General features: G+C 34.5%; 1 protein-coding gene across 6 annotated transcripts in view; it reads left to right on the plus strand.

Moving 5' to 3' along the window:
- The window catches only part of LOC149796476 (intermembrane lipid transfer protein VPS13D-like), a 360,667-nt gene that overhangs the window by 336,444 nt on the left and 8,329 nt on the right, over nt 1-15,894 (plus strand). For all 6 annotated transcript variants that reach the window (XM_089961181.1, XM_089961184.1, XM_089961183.1 and 3 more), the window contains 5 exons: nt 1,487-1,657; nt 2,773-2,979; nt 3,528-3,781; nt 11,022-11,173; nt 12,817-12,923. In XM_089961181.1, the coding sequence (XP_089817307.1) occupies nt 1,487-1,657; nt 2,773-2,979; nt 3,528-3,781; nt 11,022-11,173; nt 12,817-12,923 (891 nt within the window). The remainder of the gene's footprint in view (nt 1-1,486; nt 1,658-2,772; nt 2,980-3,527; nt 3,782-11,021; nt 11,174-12,816; nt 12,924-15,894) is intronic.

The raw sequence follows: 15,894 nt of genomic DNA on the forward strand, positions 1-15,894 counted from the left end.
TGCATGTGCATTTTGTATTTGTTAGTTTTTTCTCCATGATTATATGTTATGCATAATTGTTTTTAGACTTGACCTTGTCCAAATTCCAATTCATTGTGTACCTGACCAGTAACTTTTTGCAAACAAATAATACATAGTTAATATTTCTCTTTGTGCATGTGTGTGATTTGGATTTTGAACATAGATTTTAAAAAATTTGAGTCATGTCTCTACAATGTCTGCAATGTGGCAGTTCATAATGATGTCTATCACAGGGACATCATGCCGCAGACATGTAGCATGATGTTCCACTCAGTCACAGTATACTGACACCAGGCCGACCAGTCCTAACACTAACCTATTAATGATGAGTGCATAGCAGGGCAGCTGTTAGTACCATTTTCATAAGTCTTTGCTATGGCTCCAGGGGTGTCAAACCCAAGACCCCTCACGTTTGAGGCAGACATTCTAACCACTAGGCTGCCAGAGCAGTAATTTCTCTTTGAGTTTGGGTTAAATATTAGGATCATTATCAGTGGAGGTAAATATGTTTATTTGGTCTTGAGAAATTGGAATTCCACCATGAAGAACCTGTTGTACCTCATGTTGGAATTATAGTAGATTCAGATTAGAACATTGTTGGACTACATTATTGTAATACATCAAAAGACCATTAGTACATCATCACACTTTAGGCCATTGGCACATTACCACATTAAAGACCACAGGCACATCAACATATTCAGTATTGGAACTTATTTGGAATACAATGGAATTCAGTTGCAACTCTATTCTAAAGATTTACTCTCTTACTGATGGCACATGCTTGTTCATTTTATAATTAATCCAGAAAAAGTAGCATGCTATGTAAAATAGGTTGCTGATCCCTGGGGTGGATGATAAAAGAAGAAACAACACCAATGAACTTTGCTTTATGATGTTAAGTAGGAAATTCAGAAATCGTTGATAATATATTTTGTAAAGGTCTCGATTCTTAAGACAGGATAAAAATAAATAGAATAAGGAAAATTTTTCTCATAGTTTGACTGCAAAACTATTTTGTTCCACTGTAAAGAGAAAATAAGCTCTACCTTGAAACATTGGAGGAAAAATGTTCTAACAGTCTTGTGACAGAAACATTTTGAAACTTGACTTTCATTTTACAGGAAAAATCAGTTTGGTCCTCTGATATGACAAGACAAGGGTAATGGCTCAAAATTACAGAAAGTGATGAGATTAACTCACTTTATATAGTATGTTTATAGTATGTAGCACATAGTATTAGAAAATCATTTATTTAAATATAAATCAGCTCCTTACAGTGGCTGATTTTCTGATATCAAAACTTATCTAATAATTTACTTTATGTCATTTGGAACTTATGAATGTTGGTGTTGTATCACAGTTTGACATTATATATATATATTTTAATCAATTAACATTATCTCACTCTTAGGTGGGAATATTGTTTGTTATATGATAATTATCTATTTTCTCTGTTTAATAGGAAATTAAAAGTCAAGTTATGATAAAGATACTAGGATCTGTCAACTTTCTGGGAAATCCTGCTGGGTTTCTAAGTGACATGTCAGAAGGGATTTCAGACTTAATCAATGATGGGAATGTTGCAGGCCTTATGAAGAATGTTGCTCATGGTGTATCTAACACAGCGGCTAAGGTACGGTACTGATGGATGCTTCCTTTTTCTCATTCCTTTCCAAATGGAAATTATAATATCTGAAGTATGCCAGTGCAAATTAACATTAGATTTTTCATTTTAATGGAAACAGTTCTAATTGCCTCGTCTTTTTGTGTATACTGTACATCCAACTGCAGGTAGCATAGACCCATGTTTTCATTTGTGAAATATACTGTTATGTCATGCTTTTTGTGAAATATACTGTTATGTCATGCTTTTTGTGAAATATACTGTTATGTCATGCTTTTTGTGAAATATACTGTTATGTCATGCTTTTTGTGAAATATACTGTTATGTCATGCTTTTTGTGATGCGATATATAGTGTCATATCACATCATGTCTGTTGCAAATTTTGTTTCCTTCTGTTCATCATTTGATTGCCTCTCTGTTAAATCATCGGAAGCTTTGAAATCAAAGGTCAGGTCCAGACTGACTTTTGCATCACATGCAGATCTGTTCTCATAGGCTTCCTTCATTTTATGAAAAAAGAGTCATTATCTGTCACTGCTTTGCAACAATTGTTGGCAGTTATTGCAAGTACATCAAGGCATGATTTGTTTATGGCCTTGGTGATGAGCTATAGAGATGTTGCATTGGACACTTCAGAGCTTTTTGCTGGAACATAGCTTTACCCATGGAAATGGAGATTTTATTTCAGCCATTGCATCTTAGGATTTAAAGGACCAACAACATATGTCACTCACTTTAGTTCCTATCCTGTTGAAACTGTACCAATAAGAAAACAAAATGTGAGCAAACCAGCTTCTAAAAGAAAGGTATGCAACCACAACAACAAAGTAGCCAATCCTGTTATAAGAAGCAATGTTGTTGAAACTGTACCAATAAGACGACAAAATATGCAAACCAGCTTCTAAAAGAAAGGTATGCAACCACACCAACACAGTAGCCAATCCTGTTATAAGAAGCCCTGTTGAAACTGTACCAATAAGAAAACAAAATATCAGCAAACCAGCTTCTAAAAGAAAGGTATGCAACCACACCAACACAATAGCTAAGCCCATTCCACAACAATCAGAAAAGTAGAAGAAGAAAATAAAAGTCACTAAAATCTACTGACCCCTTTTCCTTTCAGATGACGGGATCATTGTCTGACACACTTAACTCCTTAAACATGGATGCTAAGCACAATGAAGAGAGAGACCGTTTGAAACTTCAGCACGGCAGCAAAAGCAGCGGTCATTTGTTGGCAGGATTTAAAGGTTTAGGTTTTGGCATTTATGGTGGACTGACCAGTCTCATAAAACTACCAATTGAAGGTGGAAGAGAAGAGGGGGTTGAGGTATGATAATTTTATCATGCAGGTATATTTTTGTATTATTCATTAATTTCTTTGGTGAAAACTTTATCTGCAACATTTGAAGATTACCAAATTAAATTCCATATCTTAGATAATGAATAAAACAAGGACAGAACTACTTTCATGTTGTTGCTAAAACACCACTTTTTAGACATGTAATAATCGTGTCTTTTGTTTTTCAAAGCATAGGTACCATATTAATGTACTTTGGTGATGTGCCATTAATCTCAATATGTACATTCTTTTAAAGCAGCATGGATCACAAAGAAAACTATACTCTATGTGGTTCAGCTACAGCTACATAGACAAAGGTCAGATATGGTAAATCCATTCAGTGTACTATTGACAATGCTGTCTTCTCCTTAGAATGACCAGGAATATAATGGATACATTGTTTGCATGAAATTGCTATTGTTTAAGTTGCAAATATATATTTATTTTTTTTCAACTGTGTGTCAAATAGAATAGAAACTAGTTACCTGCATCAGACAAATGGATTCAGTGCTGGTAATAAAATGGTTTCATTTCAGGGATTTATGAAGGGAATAGGTAAGGGAGTTATTGGCACCATTACCAAACCTGTTTCTGGAATCCTTGATCTTGCTTCTGGAGCAGCAAATGCTGTCCGTGACACAAGCCGTCGAAGTTCACACATACAGCCATCACCCGTCCGCAAGCCACGCTGCTGTTATGGCCCTGGAGGACTCCTTCAAGCCTATTCAGAGAAAAAAGCAAAGTACCAAGAACTCCTGTATGAGCTGAACAAGAATAAATATGATGAGATGTAAGTACTGGCTTTTACATTGCTTTGCCATTTATATTTATGTGACATAATTGTCACAACTAAAACGAAACAGGGTCCTTCCCTTGTCTGTGGAAAATAAGTGAAAATGATGGACACAAACACAGTGTATGTTTCTAGGATGAACTTCCACAATCAGATAATAAAGTTGATAAAACATGCCTTTTTTGTTTTTGTTTTTTGTGAGAGATATATAGTAAAGATTGTTTAGTAATTCTTGGATATTTTCTCTCTTTTAATGTATCAGTTTAATTTCAGTAGCCAAATTCCTAATTAGTTTTTTTTTTAATGTGATCCACCCAAGAAAATTATCTCAGTTATAATGGTTTTTCACCTGACATGCAAAAACCAGATAAACAATGTTAGTGGTTTAAATAGCAAAGGCATGACATCAAAGGTGCATGGTAACAAAACCGTGAGCATGACAATATTACTAATTCAAAATTTTTAAATAAACAAACGCCTAGTAAAGGCACAGTGTAATAAAGGCATGATAATGACACTTCATTTAAAATTGGTACTTTGGAATCATGGGTTACTGGTTCAGTGTATTTTAAGCATGACAGGAAATTTTTTTGTTTGGTATGTTTTTGACTAAATAACTTAGGTGCATCCTTTAGAGATTATTCTATACCTGCAGCTTGAAGTAAATCTCTCATTTTCATTTTAAATTCTGATCTGTGGAAAGGGAAGATAATTAGCCAGTCCTAAAATAAAAAAAATGTATCTTTAGACACAAAATAATAAAAGGAAAATGATCAGTACATTCTTCAAAGGGTATGTCTGATTTGTTTGTAGTGCCACTTTCAACAATTGGAACTATTTGGTGTAACCATAAAAAATCATGAGTGTAACTGTTTGTGGAGAGATGGTTCTGGTAATGAAGATGCTGTATTGAAATATGTTAATTCTGAAAGACACTCTCACATCTATGATAAAAACAAAATGGAAGATATTGTTTGTGAAATTCGCCATTGTCAAAAAGCAAACAATGTTGCTTCTACTGCAAATGATGATGATGTCCAAGATTTAGTACCAGTTGTTATACCCAGAACCAGTGAGGTTCTAGTTAACATAGCAAGACTTTGACTGTATCCACAAACTCGGTGTGAAACATTTGATATTTTTTATGAGCAAGTCATTGAAATACATGTCAACAAAAACAAATCTCAGAGTAATAAGCAACAGATAACTGAGGGCAGCTAATTGTCATGTAGTTATCTTTATGGTCATTGCTCAGGATTGAAATAAATTGTTTAAATACCACATTATAATGCCTTAGTTAAGGAAAGATGCATGACTAGCATGGTTAAGTCGCCATTCTTGTGGGGTTTAATGCCATTTTTCAGCACATAATAGGCTATACATGGCGGCCAGTATTAATGGTGGAGGAAGAAAACCCTGGAAAGAACCACCGACCCACGAGAAGCTACTGGCAAGCTTTCTCACATATCTACATTGGCTGAATCCGAGACTTGAACAGGCGCAGACAGAGGTAAGATGGCAGTGATCCATAATGGAGAGCACTTTAGACCACTCGGCCACTCAGGGTCCCCAGCTTGGTTAAGTACTAAACTCCAAATTCCTCTCTGGATGCACTGATAAAATTACTTGGACAAAGAGTGGGCAGTTATTTAATGTTTTAAGAAGTTTTAAAAAAAACAGTTTGTAGGTGAGTGTTGTCATTTAAGAGTAATCAAAGATTAAAAAGAATATCAAGGTCTGCATGGCATCTAAGATTCTAGTCCTGCATATTTGTACATACAGTATTGTGATTTTAATTGTTGTTAAAAATTACTTATCTAGAGACTTGGTGTGTTTTCATAAATTGCTTTCTTGCCATTGCTATAACTTTACAATGGATATATAAGAATTTGAAATGCACATGAAGTTTTTACTTTATGCATGTATTGTCATTCTTGTTGTTGCTGTTATTTTTCCATGTAATAAATACACCTGTTATTATCAGTATATTTCTGCCATCTTGATTAAAAACATTTTTTCTGACCTTTTTGTCTTCAAAGATTTTGTATTTCATAACATAATAAATCTAAAGAAATATTTTACTGAATATTTTAATCACTTGACATAGTTTAAGGAACAATTTGAATTTCATGAGCTTTAATTGTACTAAAATTAAGAGATACAAATGAGAAACTGTACAAAATATGCCTGGTTAAAAGATACTAATGAGAAACTGTACAAAATATGCCTGGTAAACTTAGGACTAATTGTACTAGTAGGTTTTTCATAACTTTTGATAGTGGGTATTGTACCATCCAGCCCCTTTGTAAATTATGTTAGTGCAATAGATTGTCTTACATAAAAGGTTAATTGTCTTGAATAAAAAGAGTAATAATTTGTCTTAAATAACAGAGTAATTGTCTTAAGAGAGTAATTGTCTAATATAGACAAGTAATTGTATTAAATGAAAGAGCAATTTTTATTAAGTGTATTTACCTAAATTTACCACTTCAAATCTAATTTTACAATCCACCATTTCTTGTATATAAGATGTGTTTTACTTTTTCTGAATAAACATGATTATTATCTGAGTCCTTCAGTTTTCAAGATGGATGAAAAGGATTGCAATGATTCTTCAAGTTAAATAGATTCATATTTTTAAGTCATGTTGAAGCTGAAGTAAAAAATGCTACACCTGCAGAGAAAATTCTTTAAAATTTAGAAGTAACAATCAGCAAACGTCAGCAGCCAAAAAGAAAGAAAAATCACTAAATCCATTCAGATCTGAATGAAGTGATCTGGGAAAGAAAAGAGGAATATATTAAAGATGGTTTGTGATGAGATTCAGGTTTGCTACACAATGTAAATGCAACAGACACTGAATCAGGAAATGATATTGTGCTTGCATAATTAAAAAATAAGTGTCATGGAACAAGTCTAATGACACTGATTCAGACTCACCGCCTTATGCTGTGGACCAAAAAGTAAAGAGCGAAAACCAGCAATTGTCTAAAGAAACAAATGAGCATGATCTGGAACAAAACAAGAATGAGCAATAATTAGAGTGGATACAGTTACAGAACATTGCAACATTAATTCCACTTTTAGCCAGATTGAGAATGGCCAGCAAATGCCAGTTGGCTGTAGCATATTTTTAATTATTACATTTCACAACAGTGTAATATAAATTATTAGTGATGCAGCAGAGGTACGTATGATATAATCTAAATCAGCCACAAAGTTGGTCAGGTTATAGCAACTTTACACACACTGTTAATTTGTAGGAGATCCTTTGAATTTGTAGACAGCAAATAATGTGTGATTAGACCAATTACACATTATTTGCTGTCAAAAAATTCAAAGTATCTGACTCTATTGTAAGAACATGAAGAAGGAAAAAATGTTAAGTTTCTTTTATTTAGAGGTATCCATTATACCACATTGCCACTTGAAAGGGAAACCTGCCTCTAAAGGGAAAAAGGAATATGAGTATACATGAATAAGACAGTGACTTCACTCCAGTATAACACAGTCTTCCCACAAATAGAATAAATGAAAATAAGGACAGTTCCGTCAAATGAAGATGACCAATCAATAAGATGAAGTGAATTCAGAACTTGTGAAAAATTCAAGAAATCGAAAAAGGAAAAAGAAGTGGATCACAGCAAAAGATGATTACAATTATTCTGAAAATGAGCAACAAAGACGTATCCTTGGATAATTTTCTCAATGAAGATTTAAAGAAATTATCAAATTTGTGCAATATCAGTGATTCTTAACGTAAAAACACACCTGAACATACCATGAGCAAAAGAAAGGAGAGCTCTTATAGTGCATAAAAATCAGAGTTGCTTATTGCAGAAATATCATTACCAGTCACTTGGACTTAGCTAGTAATAAGATGGAAAAACAATTGATCCACAAAGTGTCTACTTAATGGCAGATGTTTGGGACATTAAATCACTCAGAGAGCTACAATAGCTTAGTGCTAATAGCTGAATCAGAAGAAAACTAATTCATTAAAATGACTGAAGCGCTGTCCGTTACGGATCACTGCCATCTCATCTCTGTCTGCAGGGTTCGAGTCTTGGATTCAGCCAATGTGGGTATGTCAGAAAGCTTGCCAATAGCTTCTCATGGGTCGGTGGTTCTTTCCATGGTTTTCCCAGGTTCTTCCTCCACCATTAATACTGGCCACCTTGTATAGCCCATCGTGTGCTGAAAAATGGCGTTAAACCCTACAACAACAACAACTATCTTTAAACCCAGTATCTTTTTATAATCAGATCTGATAACTCCATCTGATAATGAATAAAATCCTGTTTGGTGCATAATGCATTGAAGGGTAGATATCATTTATTGTGCTGTGAAAAGAGAAGACAAGTAAAATCGAGGCAATAAGTGACCATGGTATGCAAGACAATGATTTCATCATGATGGCTGCTATTGGTTCAAATCCTCCTGTAATTGATACGGGTGAAATAGTGTAAATTAAAGACACATTTTACATAAAGAACTGATTTACAGGTAGAATTGTGCACACCACTCAGATAACAGCCTGCAGATCGTTCACCTCGGACACCACACAAAGATTATAATTATCAAGCTCCAAAACAAAAGAAGCTTTCTCAGAAAAATATTGCTAGTCGTATGAATGTGTCTCAATCATTTTAATTGACTCTTGGTGAGGAGAAATGTATTGCAAGATTTTCTTCATAAGGACATTACATAATTCCCAAAGAAAACTGTTAAATACGCAATGAGGAGTAAAGTATATGGATTTTTCAGTAATAGTGATGGAAAGTGCTTACTTACACACTTTACCGTGTAAATCACAAGAAATTGATGGTCAGCCATAACTACATCAGCACCTTTACGAAACTTGATCAACAAGAAAAAACCCATATGGAAATAGCTTCATTTGACTAACAGACTTTAATTTCTGATGAATGCACTCACTCCAAGCAGAAAAGTGCAAAAAATTCAAAAAGCCTGTTACAAATAAGGGTGTAAAAACAATTTCTTCAAGGATAAGAATTATTTTTTTGTCAACAGTAGAAAGAATAGTGTCTCATTCATTGTCACTATGACACCCAAACGACAGGAAGAAAATTGGATGATACAAATAGACAAGAAAATTAACTGGCAAGTAAAAGAAAATCATTGGAAAAAAGTTAAAACTTGCACATTTCAGAATTCAGCTTGCTTGCTGTCCTGACAGCTGTTGTTCATTTGTGTGATAATTGAATATTACACAAGAGAATTTTGTTGCCTAAACTTGGAGATGATAATGCAATGTGCTTCCTATGAGATGAGACAGAGATGTTGATGGTCCTGAAAGGTTAGGACTTGCATCTTAACTCCATTATCAGGGAAGTCACTTTTATTTCTGATGATTGTTGTGACTCTAATGTAAATCAAATTATGTGTGTTTTGTATACTACATTCATAAAATTGAAAATATAACCCACATCAAACAGAAGTTTTTTAAAAGTGGACATTGATTAATGGAATGCGACTCAATTTATGCTAAGACTGAAAATAAAAAGTTTACCAGTGGGAAAGTGTGGTATGACATAAAATGAAGATTAACTCTATGTTGTAGTTCTACAGACATTTTAAGATTGATTGGATTGGAGAAAAAAATTAAACAAGAAAACAAATTTGAACATAGAAAAAAGAGGGAAAAGAGTAAACCAGATAAAGATAAAAAGTATTAAAATCAAGAATAGAATTCCAGAGAGCATCTTTGTAAAATGTACATTTAAAGCACATGACTAAGAGAAGTGGGTGACCTCTTGATTGACCTAAATGGCAGTCACGCTGTCCCTCTGTGCTTCATGAAAGGAATATCAAGAATACTATATCTGACCCATCCAGTAAATCTGAGAAAGACAAACTTTCAGCCCCCAATAGAAAATGAATATAAGGGGAACTCTGACTAAGATTAAACATCTTTGACACTGAGATCTTTCATCTATCAAAGGAAAATAGTTTGCATTGTACATAGGGTTCTGTTTTCTGTATCCGTGTCCATAATCCCCACAGAACATGTACACATATATGTTAATATTGTGAATGAACTTTTGCATTCTATTTTCTGTATCGATATGCAGCCTCCACACACACTCAGAGAAGACATGGAAATATTTATTCATGTGATAAAATAGTGTAGTACATAACACAACTTGCCATTATGGACACCAACTAGCATGTTATAATGAAGAGACCTCTATATACAGTGTTGTTGTTGTTGTTCTAGGGTTTAACACCATTTTTCAACACAAGATAGGCAATATATGGCAGCCAGTATAACTGGCGGAGGAAGAACCCTGGAAAACCCAGGGAAGAACCACCAACCCACGAGAAGCTACTGGCAGGCTTTCCCTTGTACCCACACTAGCTGAGTTTTGGACTCGAACCCACGCAGACAGAAGTGGGATGGCAGTGGTCCGGAACGGTTAGCGCTTTAGACCACTAAGCAACTCAGGGCCCCTGTATTCAGTGTAGTAAAGTTGAATACAACCTCCAAAAACTAAAAGCAAACATGAAACCCCCACATAATATCTGTCTGTAAATGAAGTGATTCATTCTTATCTTCCATAGCCATGTGTAATGTAAGAATGTATTTTACAGGATTCATATCAGTTGCATGCTTTGCATGAACATCCTTTTCAAATCAATTTTCACGAATCCCATAAAATATGATGTGACACGAAGCTTGAAAATTTATCACACAGTACATGAAAGGATGTACGGAAGCATAATCAATTTTTAAATTATTTTCTCGTATGCTTAAAGGATAGCATAAGTTTCCAGTTGCAGTGATTTCATTGGTTCAAGCATGTAAAGATTGTATTTTAAAAGTTTTGTTTTAAAGGGTGTGTGTGTGTAGAAGTATTTAACATACGCCACGATGCAAGTTTCAAACAAAATGGTTTCTCATATAATTAATATCTAGAAGAAACAGGAATTGTGTTTGTTGACCTATTACAATCATTGTGAGAATAAGCAAATATTGATGCTTAATTTGTATGTACCATTATGCTATTTAAATATGTATAATACACTCTCAACTGTAAACATCATAGACCCACATCTGTCAGCACATAATGTGTCACCAGAACTGATACTGTTCTGTTTTATTGGAGTAATAAATGGAGCAAAGGAGTCCAAATCTGCCGGCATTATGTGATGGCAGATACCGATTGATGCTGTTTGCAGTATTATAAACAAGATATTTTCTATATTGCCACAGTTTTATCGTGCTGGAGCATCTACGTAGTGGTCCTGAGACTATCAGTGCACTGATTACCAGTAAACAAGTTTATTTTCTGGGACGTCCTGACAATGATGTGTTCCTACACATCCCTCATGAGAATCTTGAAACCTGCTACAGTTCTGAAAAAGGTGAGTTCGCACAGAAACATATCGCTTGTAACTTTAACATTTATGATTGTAGTCATAATTTCATCAAAATTGCTTGTAACACACAAACATAATGTGATAATGTATAACTTGAAACCAGTTCATGACATCATTAATTATAGTCGTTTAGTCAAATAATCAATAAAATGGCAAAAGTTAATTTTCTTTATGTATTAAACTTGAAATTGATACACTGGCTGCAGTTTCACGAAACATTTCAAAGATCGTCCTGAAATTGAGATTTTTTTAAATCAGTTGCTAACAATGAATTTTTTTCATGTAACATTGCGCTTGCATCAACGATTAAATACAGTGACTGTTATCAAATTTCGAATTTTCCATAAAGGAATATTGCCTTATCTCGTAGGTTTTTTTAAAGGATTTGAGGCATTATTCAGTTTAAAGGTTTTCATGTTATATGTGAAAACTAAAAATTGGTTTTCATCCTTTCCACTATCTCAACCTTAGACAAAAGTTTTCATAGAGTGTTTTATTTTAAGTATTATAGCAAAATAATGTCGATCTAAATTTGAGGAAAGCTTTTAAGAATTTTTGTGAATCAATTGACTGGGGAATAATTCCATATGCCACTCACTATAGACACCTAGTTTTATCAATTGTACATGAATTGTATACTTAAATTTTGTGATGTGCAAATAAAAATCTGTTTATCCAGAATCAGGAAAACCAATTTAATTATGCAGGCATTCAGAGAGAATATTACCAGCCCTAATGAGACAAAGTTGGAGAATATGGATTTGGATTAGATCAGATGGCAGTTAAGATATTTGGGATTTCCTATAGATAAACTGTACTTAAGAATGATATCAAAATATTTTGTCTAGTTGTCTTGATGGAAGCTAACATGATTATAACATTGGTGTCCATGCACATGTCCAGACATACATAGATCCATTCCATAGATTGAGCTCAGTGTTAAAGTTTTATATATATGCCATTGGATGAAGACCGGGCCTGTCTATTAATTTTTCATATTTGGCATGATAACTTTAATTCTACGGGATGTACATCCACCAAACTTTGTTGGTAGATTGCATTTAGGGTAAGGAGTTGATTTCAGGGTCAAAATGTCAATGTCAAGGTCACTGGCTGAAGAAGAAAAACAGTTCATGCAAAGTAATTTGAGTTTTGAACCATTTACTTTTTGAATGGCCTGCAATTATGGTAATTAGGAATCATATCAGTTTGGGGGATAAAAGATCAAATGTCACAGGTTTCTGCACTTTACCTTTAGTTCTACATCACAGACATAGACTAACCTTTATGACCACTACGGTGGCCTAAGTGGTTACAGTATCCACCTCAGATGCAGGAGGTTGTGGGTTTGAACCCTCAGCCATGCTAAGCTGTGTGAATAGCTTGTCCTTTGGGTAATAAAGAAAATTACAACTCTGTATTAGAGCTTTTTTCACTCCCAAACCCAAAACAAAAATGGTTCCACATAAAGATTGTCTCCTGTCAGTTTGATGGATTGCTTGTGCATTGACAGTTATTTCAGTTTTCCTTTATAACATAAATTACCACCATTGTGAAAAATTATTTGAGGAATTGATAATTGAAATCCTGTTGAAGCAAAAAATCTTGCAATACTTTCCTAATTTTAGATGGTCGTTGCTACGTAGAAATTCTTATGAAGAGTGATGGATATGAGTCAACGACAAGTCTTAAACGCCCGCAAATTAGATGTAACTCTAAGCTAACAGCCCAGAAGGTGAGTTCAGCTTTTTATCTTATGTTGTAATCCAGTGCTAGTAGGAAAAAAATGTAATATCAAGCTAACTCTTCGTCTTAATTAATATATCTCTAGTCTTTTATACTTAAACTCACCATGCAGTGTTCTCCCAAGCATTTTTTATCACCAGGATAATCATTCAGTGGTGTTAAAAAAACTTGCATTGCCATCATTAAAATGAAAAGAGATCTTAAGAAGTGTAATAGAAAATAAATTTTCTTGATGCTGTGTATTTTCTTAATTTATGTTCTCAAGTCAAATTTTGTTTGCAGCCTTTGAATTTAAATTACAGATTGTAAATCTAATCCTGAGCATTCTCTTCATTCTTGAAAAGATCCTCTCACATTTTTAAAAAAACTGATGGAGTACAAAGTTTATTAATGGTTGTAAAAAAGATAGGGAACTACCTTTTTTGTATTTAATGTTATAAGGCTCATTAGAAATAAATAACCAATAAAAATAAGTGAGGGTAAGATTTATTCCAGTTGCAAAGACCACTCCCTCGATAAATCGCACTCTGAAAACTTGTGAACCTGCTTATAATGCGGGGTCTGGTGTGGATCCCATTTTTAAACCAGAAAATACCCGAAAAACTCATCCCTATTTGTTGAACTTGAAGAAAATTGCAATCAAAATTGGTATGGAAACTTTGATGTATAGCTCATTTTATCGTCAAAAACAGTAGATAGGACCTGGAAATTTGAATCAGCACCATGAAATATCAAATTTAAAAATAGGGCATGCAATTTTTTACATTTTCTTTCCAAGCGACATTCCTAGTACACCGTAATTAACAATATGTAAGGAAATTTTGATAAATGAAAATGTCACTAACTCTGAGTGGAGGCAGTACTTTAATAAATAAATACAAATTAAATAATTTTTTATCAATTGAAATTTGTGTTCTAGTTCTATCTTTTAGTTCCTTTTAAGTGTAACTGTCATAAATGCATGGTGTTCTCTTGTAATTAAACGTAAAATGCGTCAATCTATCATAACAGCTATGTCTGCCGACCGTGTTTTGATAACTGACTTCCGGAAGTATTTGTTGTATTGTTGCACTGAATTAAAAGCTGGCCTCCTTTGTATTATCACAATAATTATGTCTTTTGAATCAAATAAAGGAGGTGGAATAAAAGTAAAGTTAAAAGGCACGAAAAACCTACAAACTTAAAATTTAGCGGCCTCGGTCGTATGTCTTACGAAATGAGTGTTGTGTGTTTTTGAAATAAAGGAATCTTGTTTGGTGGTGTATCAACAGTTAGTCTAGTTTCCTGCCATGTGGATACCCGATTTGGCAGGATAATAGTAAACACCACTATGGGAACCAGACACATTAAGAAAACAAAAAGCAGTGATGCAATACACAGATTTTTTCGTGCGCATGTGATGGTTGTTGAAACCAGTCTGAACTATCTCTCATATGTTGGACATTTTGAAAATAAATGTTATTTAAACAGAATAACGAAACAACTTCATTAGAAAAAGTGCCTTATTAAAAATTATTATTGACATGATTGTAAAATGAGGATTCAGTCAATAAACAGCCCAGTTCCCTAATACCCCACCACCACTAATAGTTTTCTCGATGTCAAAGCAATTTTTTGTCTCAATTTTAGGAGGTTCCTCAGTAACTCGTACCTTGCTTATAGTGCGGTCTGTTCTTGATGACCATAGCACTAGCATTGTCAGAACTATATCTGATGCAGTCTGACCACGCGATATGCTTGTTTCTATATAAAAATGAGGATACATCACATTTGAAACAAATTGTTCATTGGAGGGAGTAGGAAACATAATATTTTAAAGTTTAATGTTTTTTTTTTACCTCTGTCCAATAAGGGTATAAACGGTTTATCAACACAAAAATCAACCGTGCAAAATGAGCATGTGCTTTTTATTGTCTGTTTTATGGCTAAAATTGTCCTGGAAAGTTGTTGTTCAGTTTAACGCCATTTTTCAGCACACGATAGGCTATACATGGCGGCCAGTATTAATGGTGGAGGAAGAACCCGGGAAAACCCCAGAAAAAAAACACTGACCCACGAGAAGCTACTGGCAAGCTTTCTCACATACCCACATTGGCTGAATCCAAGACTCAAAACGGCGCTGACAGAGGTGAGATGGCAGTGATCCGTAATGGAAAGCGCTTTAGACCACTCAGCCACTCAAGGCCCCAGTCTTGGAAAGTAAAGATCAATTAATAGTCAGCATTTTAACAAGATTAAGATAATAAATGATAATATGGATCTAATCTTAATATTCACTTCAGCATGTCAGATCTGCTAGATACAGATGGTGTTCCTATTTCAATAGACACTGACTGCTCTGGTGGCCTAGTGGTTAGAGTGTCCAAAACGGATGCAGGAGGTTGTGGGTTCGATTCCTGACTGAGTCATACCAAAGACTTACAAAAATGGTACTAACAGCTGCCTCGCTTGGTGTTCAGCATTAAGAGGTTAGGACTATTCGGCCTGATGTCAGGATAATATGACTGGGTGGGACATCATGCTACATGTCTGCAGCATGATGCCCCAGTGCTGGACATCACTATAAACTGCCACACTGTAGACATCGTAGCTACGTTAAAAATCCAAATCACACACACACACACACTCAATAGACATTGTATGCTGTAGAATGACTTGTGATGATACTTTGTTTGCAGTAAATGTAATGAAATAAATACTCCCCCTTGCTCCTTTGCTACACAATGTAAAACCAGGAGTTCATCTTCATTAACCAAGGTTCCGATATGATAAACCTATCAACACTTTTTCAAATCAAGCAGATATTTCTGTGCTTCAGGTCTCTGAATTTCACTGGATGCAGCAGCAATCCACCACATCAATCAAAATGAAGTTGTTGAAATTTGAATATTGTTCCTACATGATCGAGACAAGGGGAGCACACAACATGAATTGACTGGAATTTTCCACTGCCAGTCCAT

This window comes from Sinohyriopsis cumingii, chromosome 6 (assembly GCF_028554795.1).
Source record: "Sinohyriopsis cumingii isolate HCF-2022 chromosome 6, ASM2855479v2, whole genome shotgun sequence".
Classification (NCBI taxonomy): Eukaryota; Metazoa; Mollusca; class Bivalvia; order Unionida; family Unionidae; genus Sinohyriopsis; species Sinohyriopsis cumingii.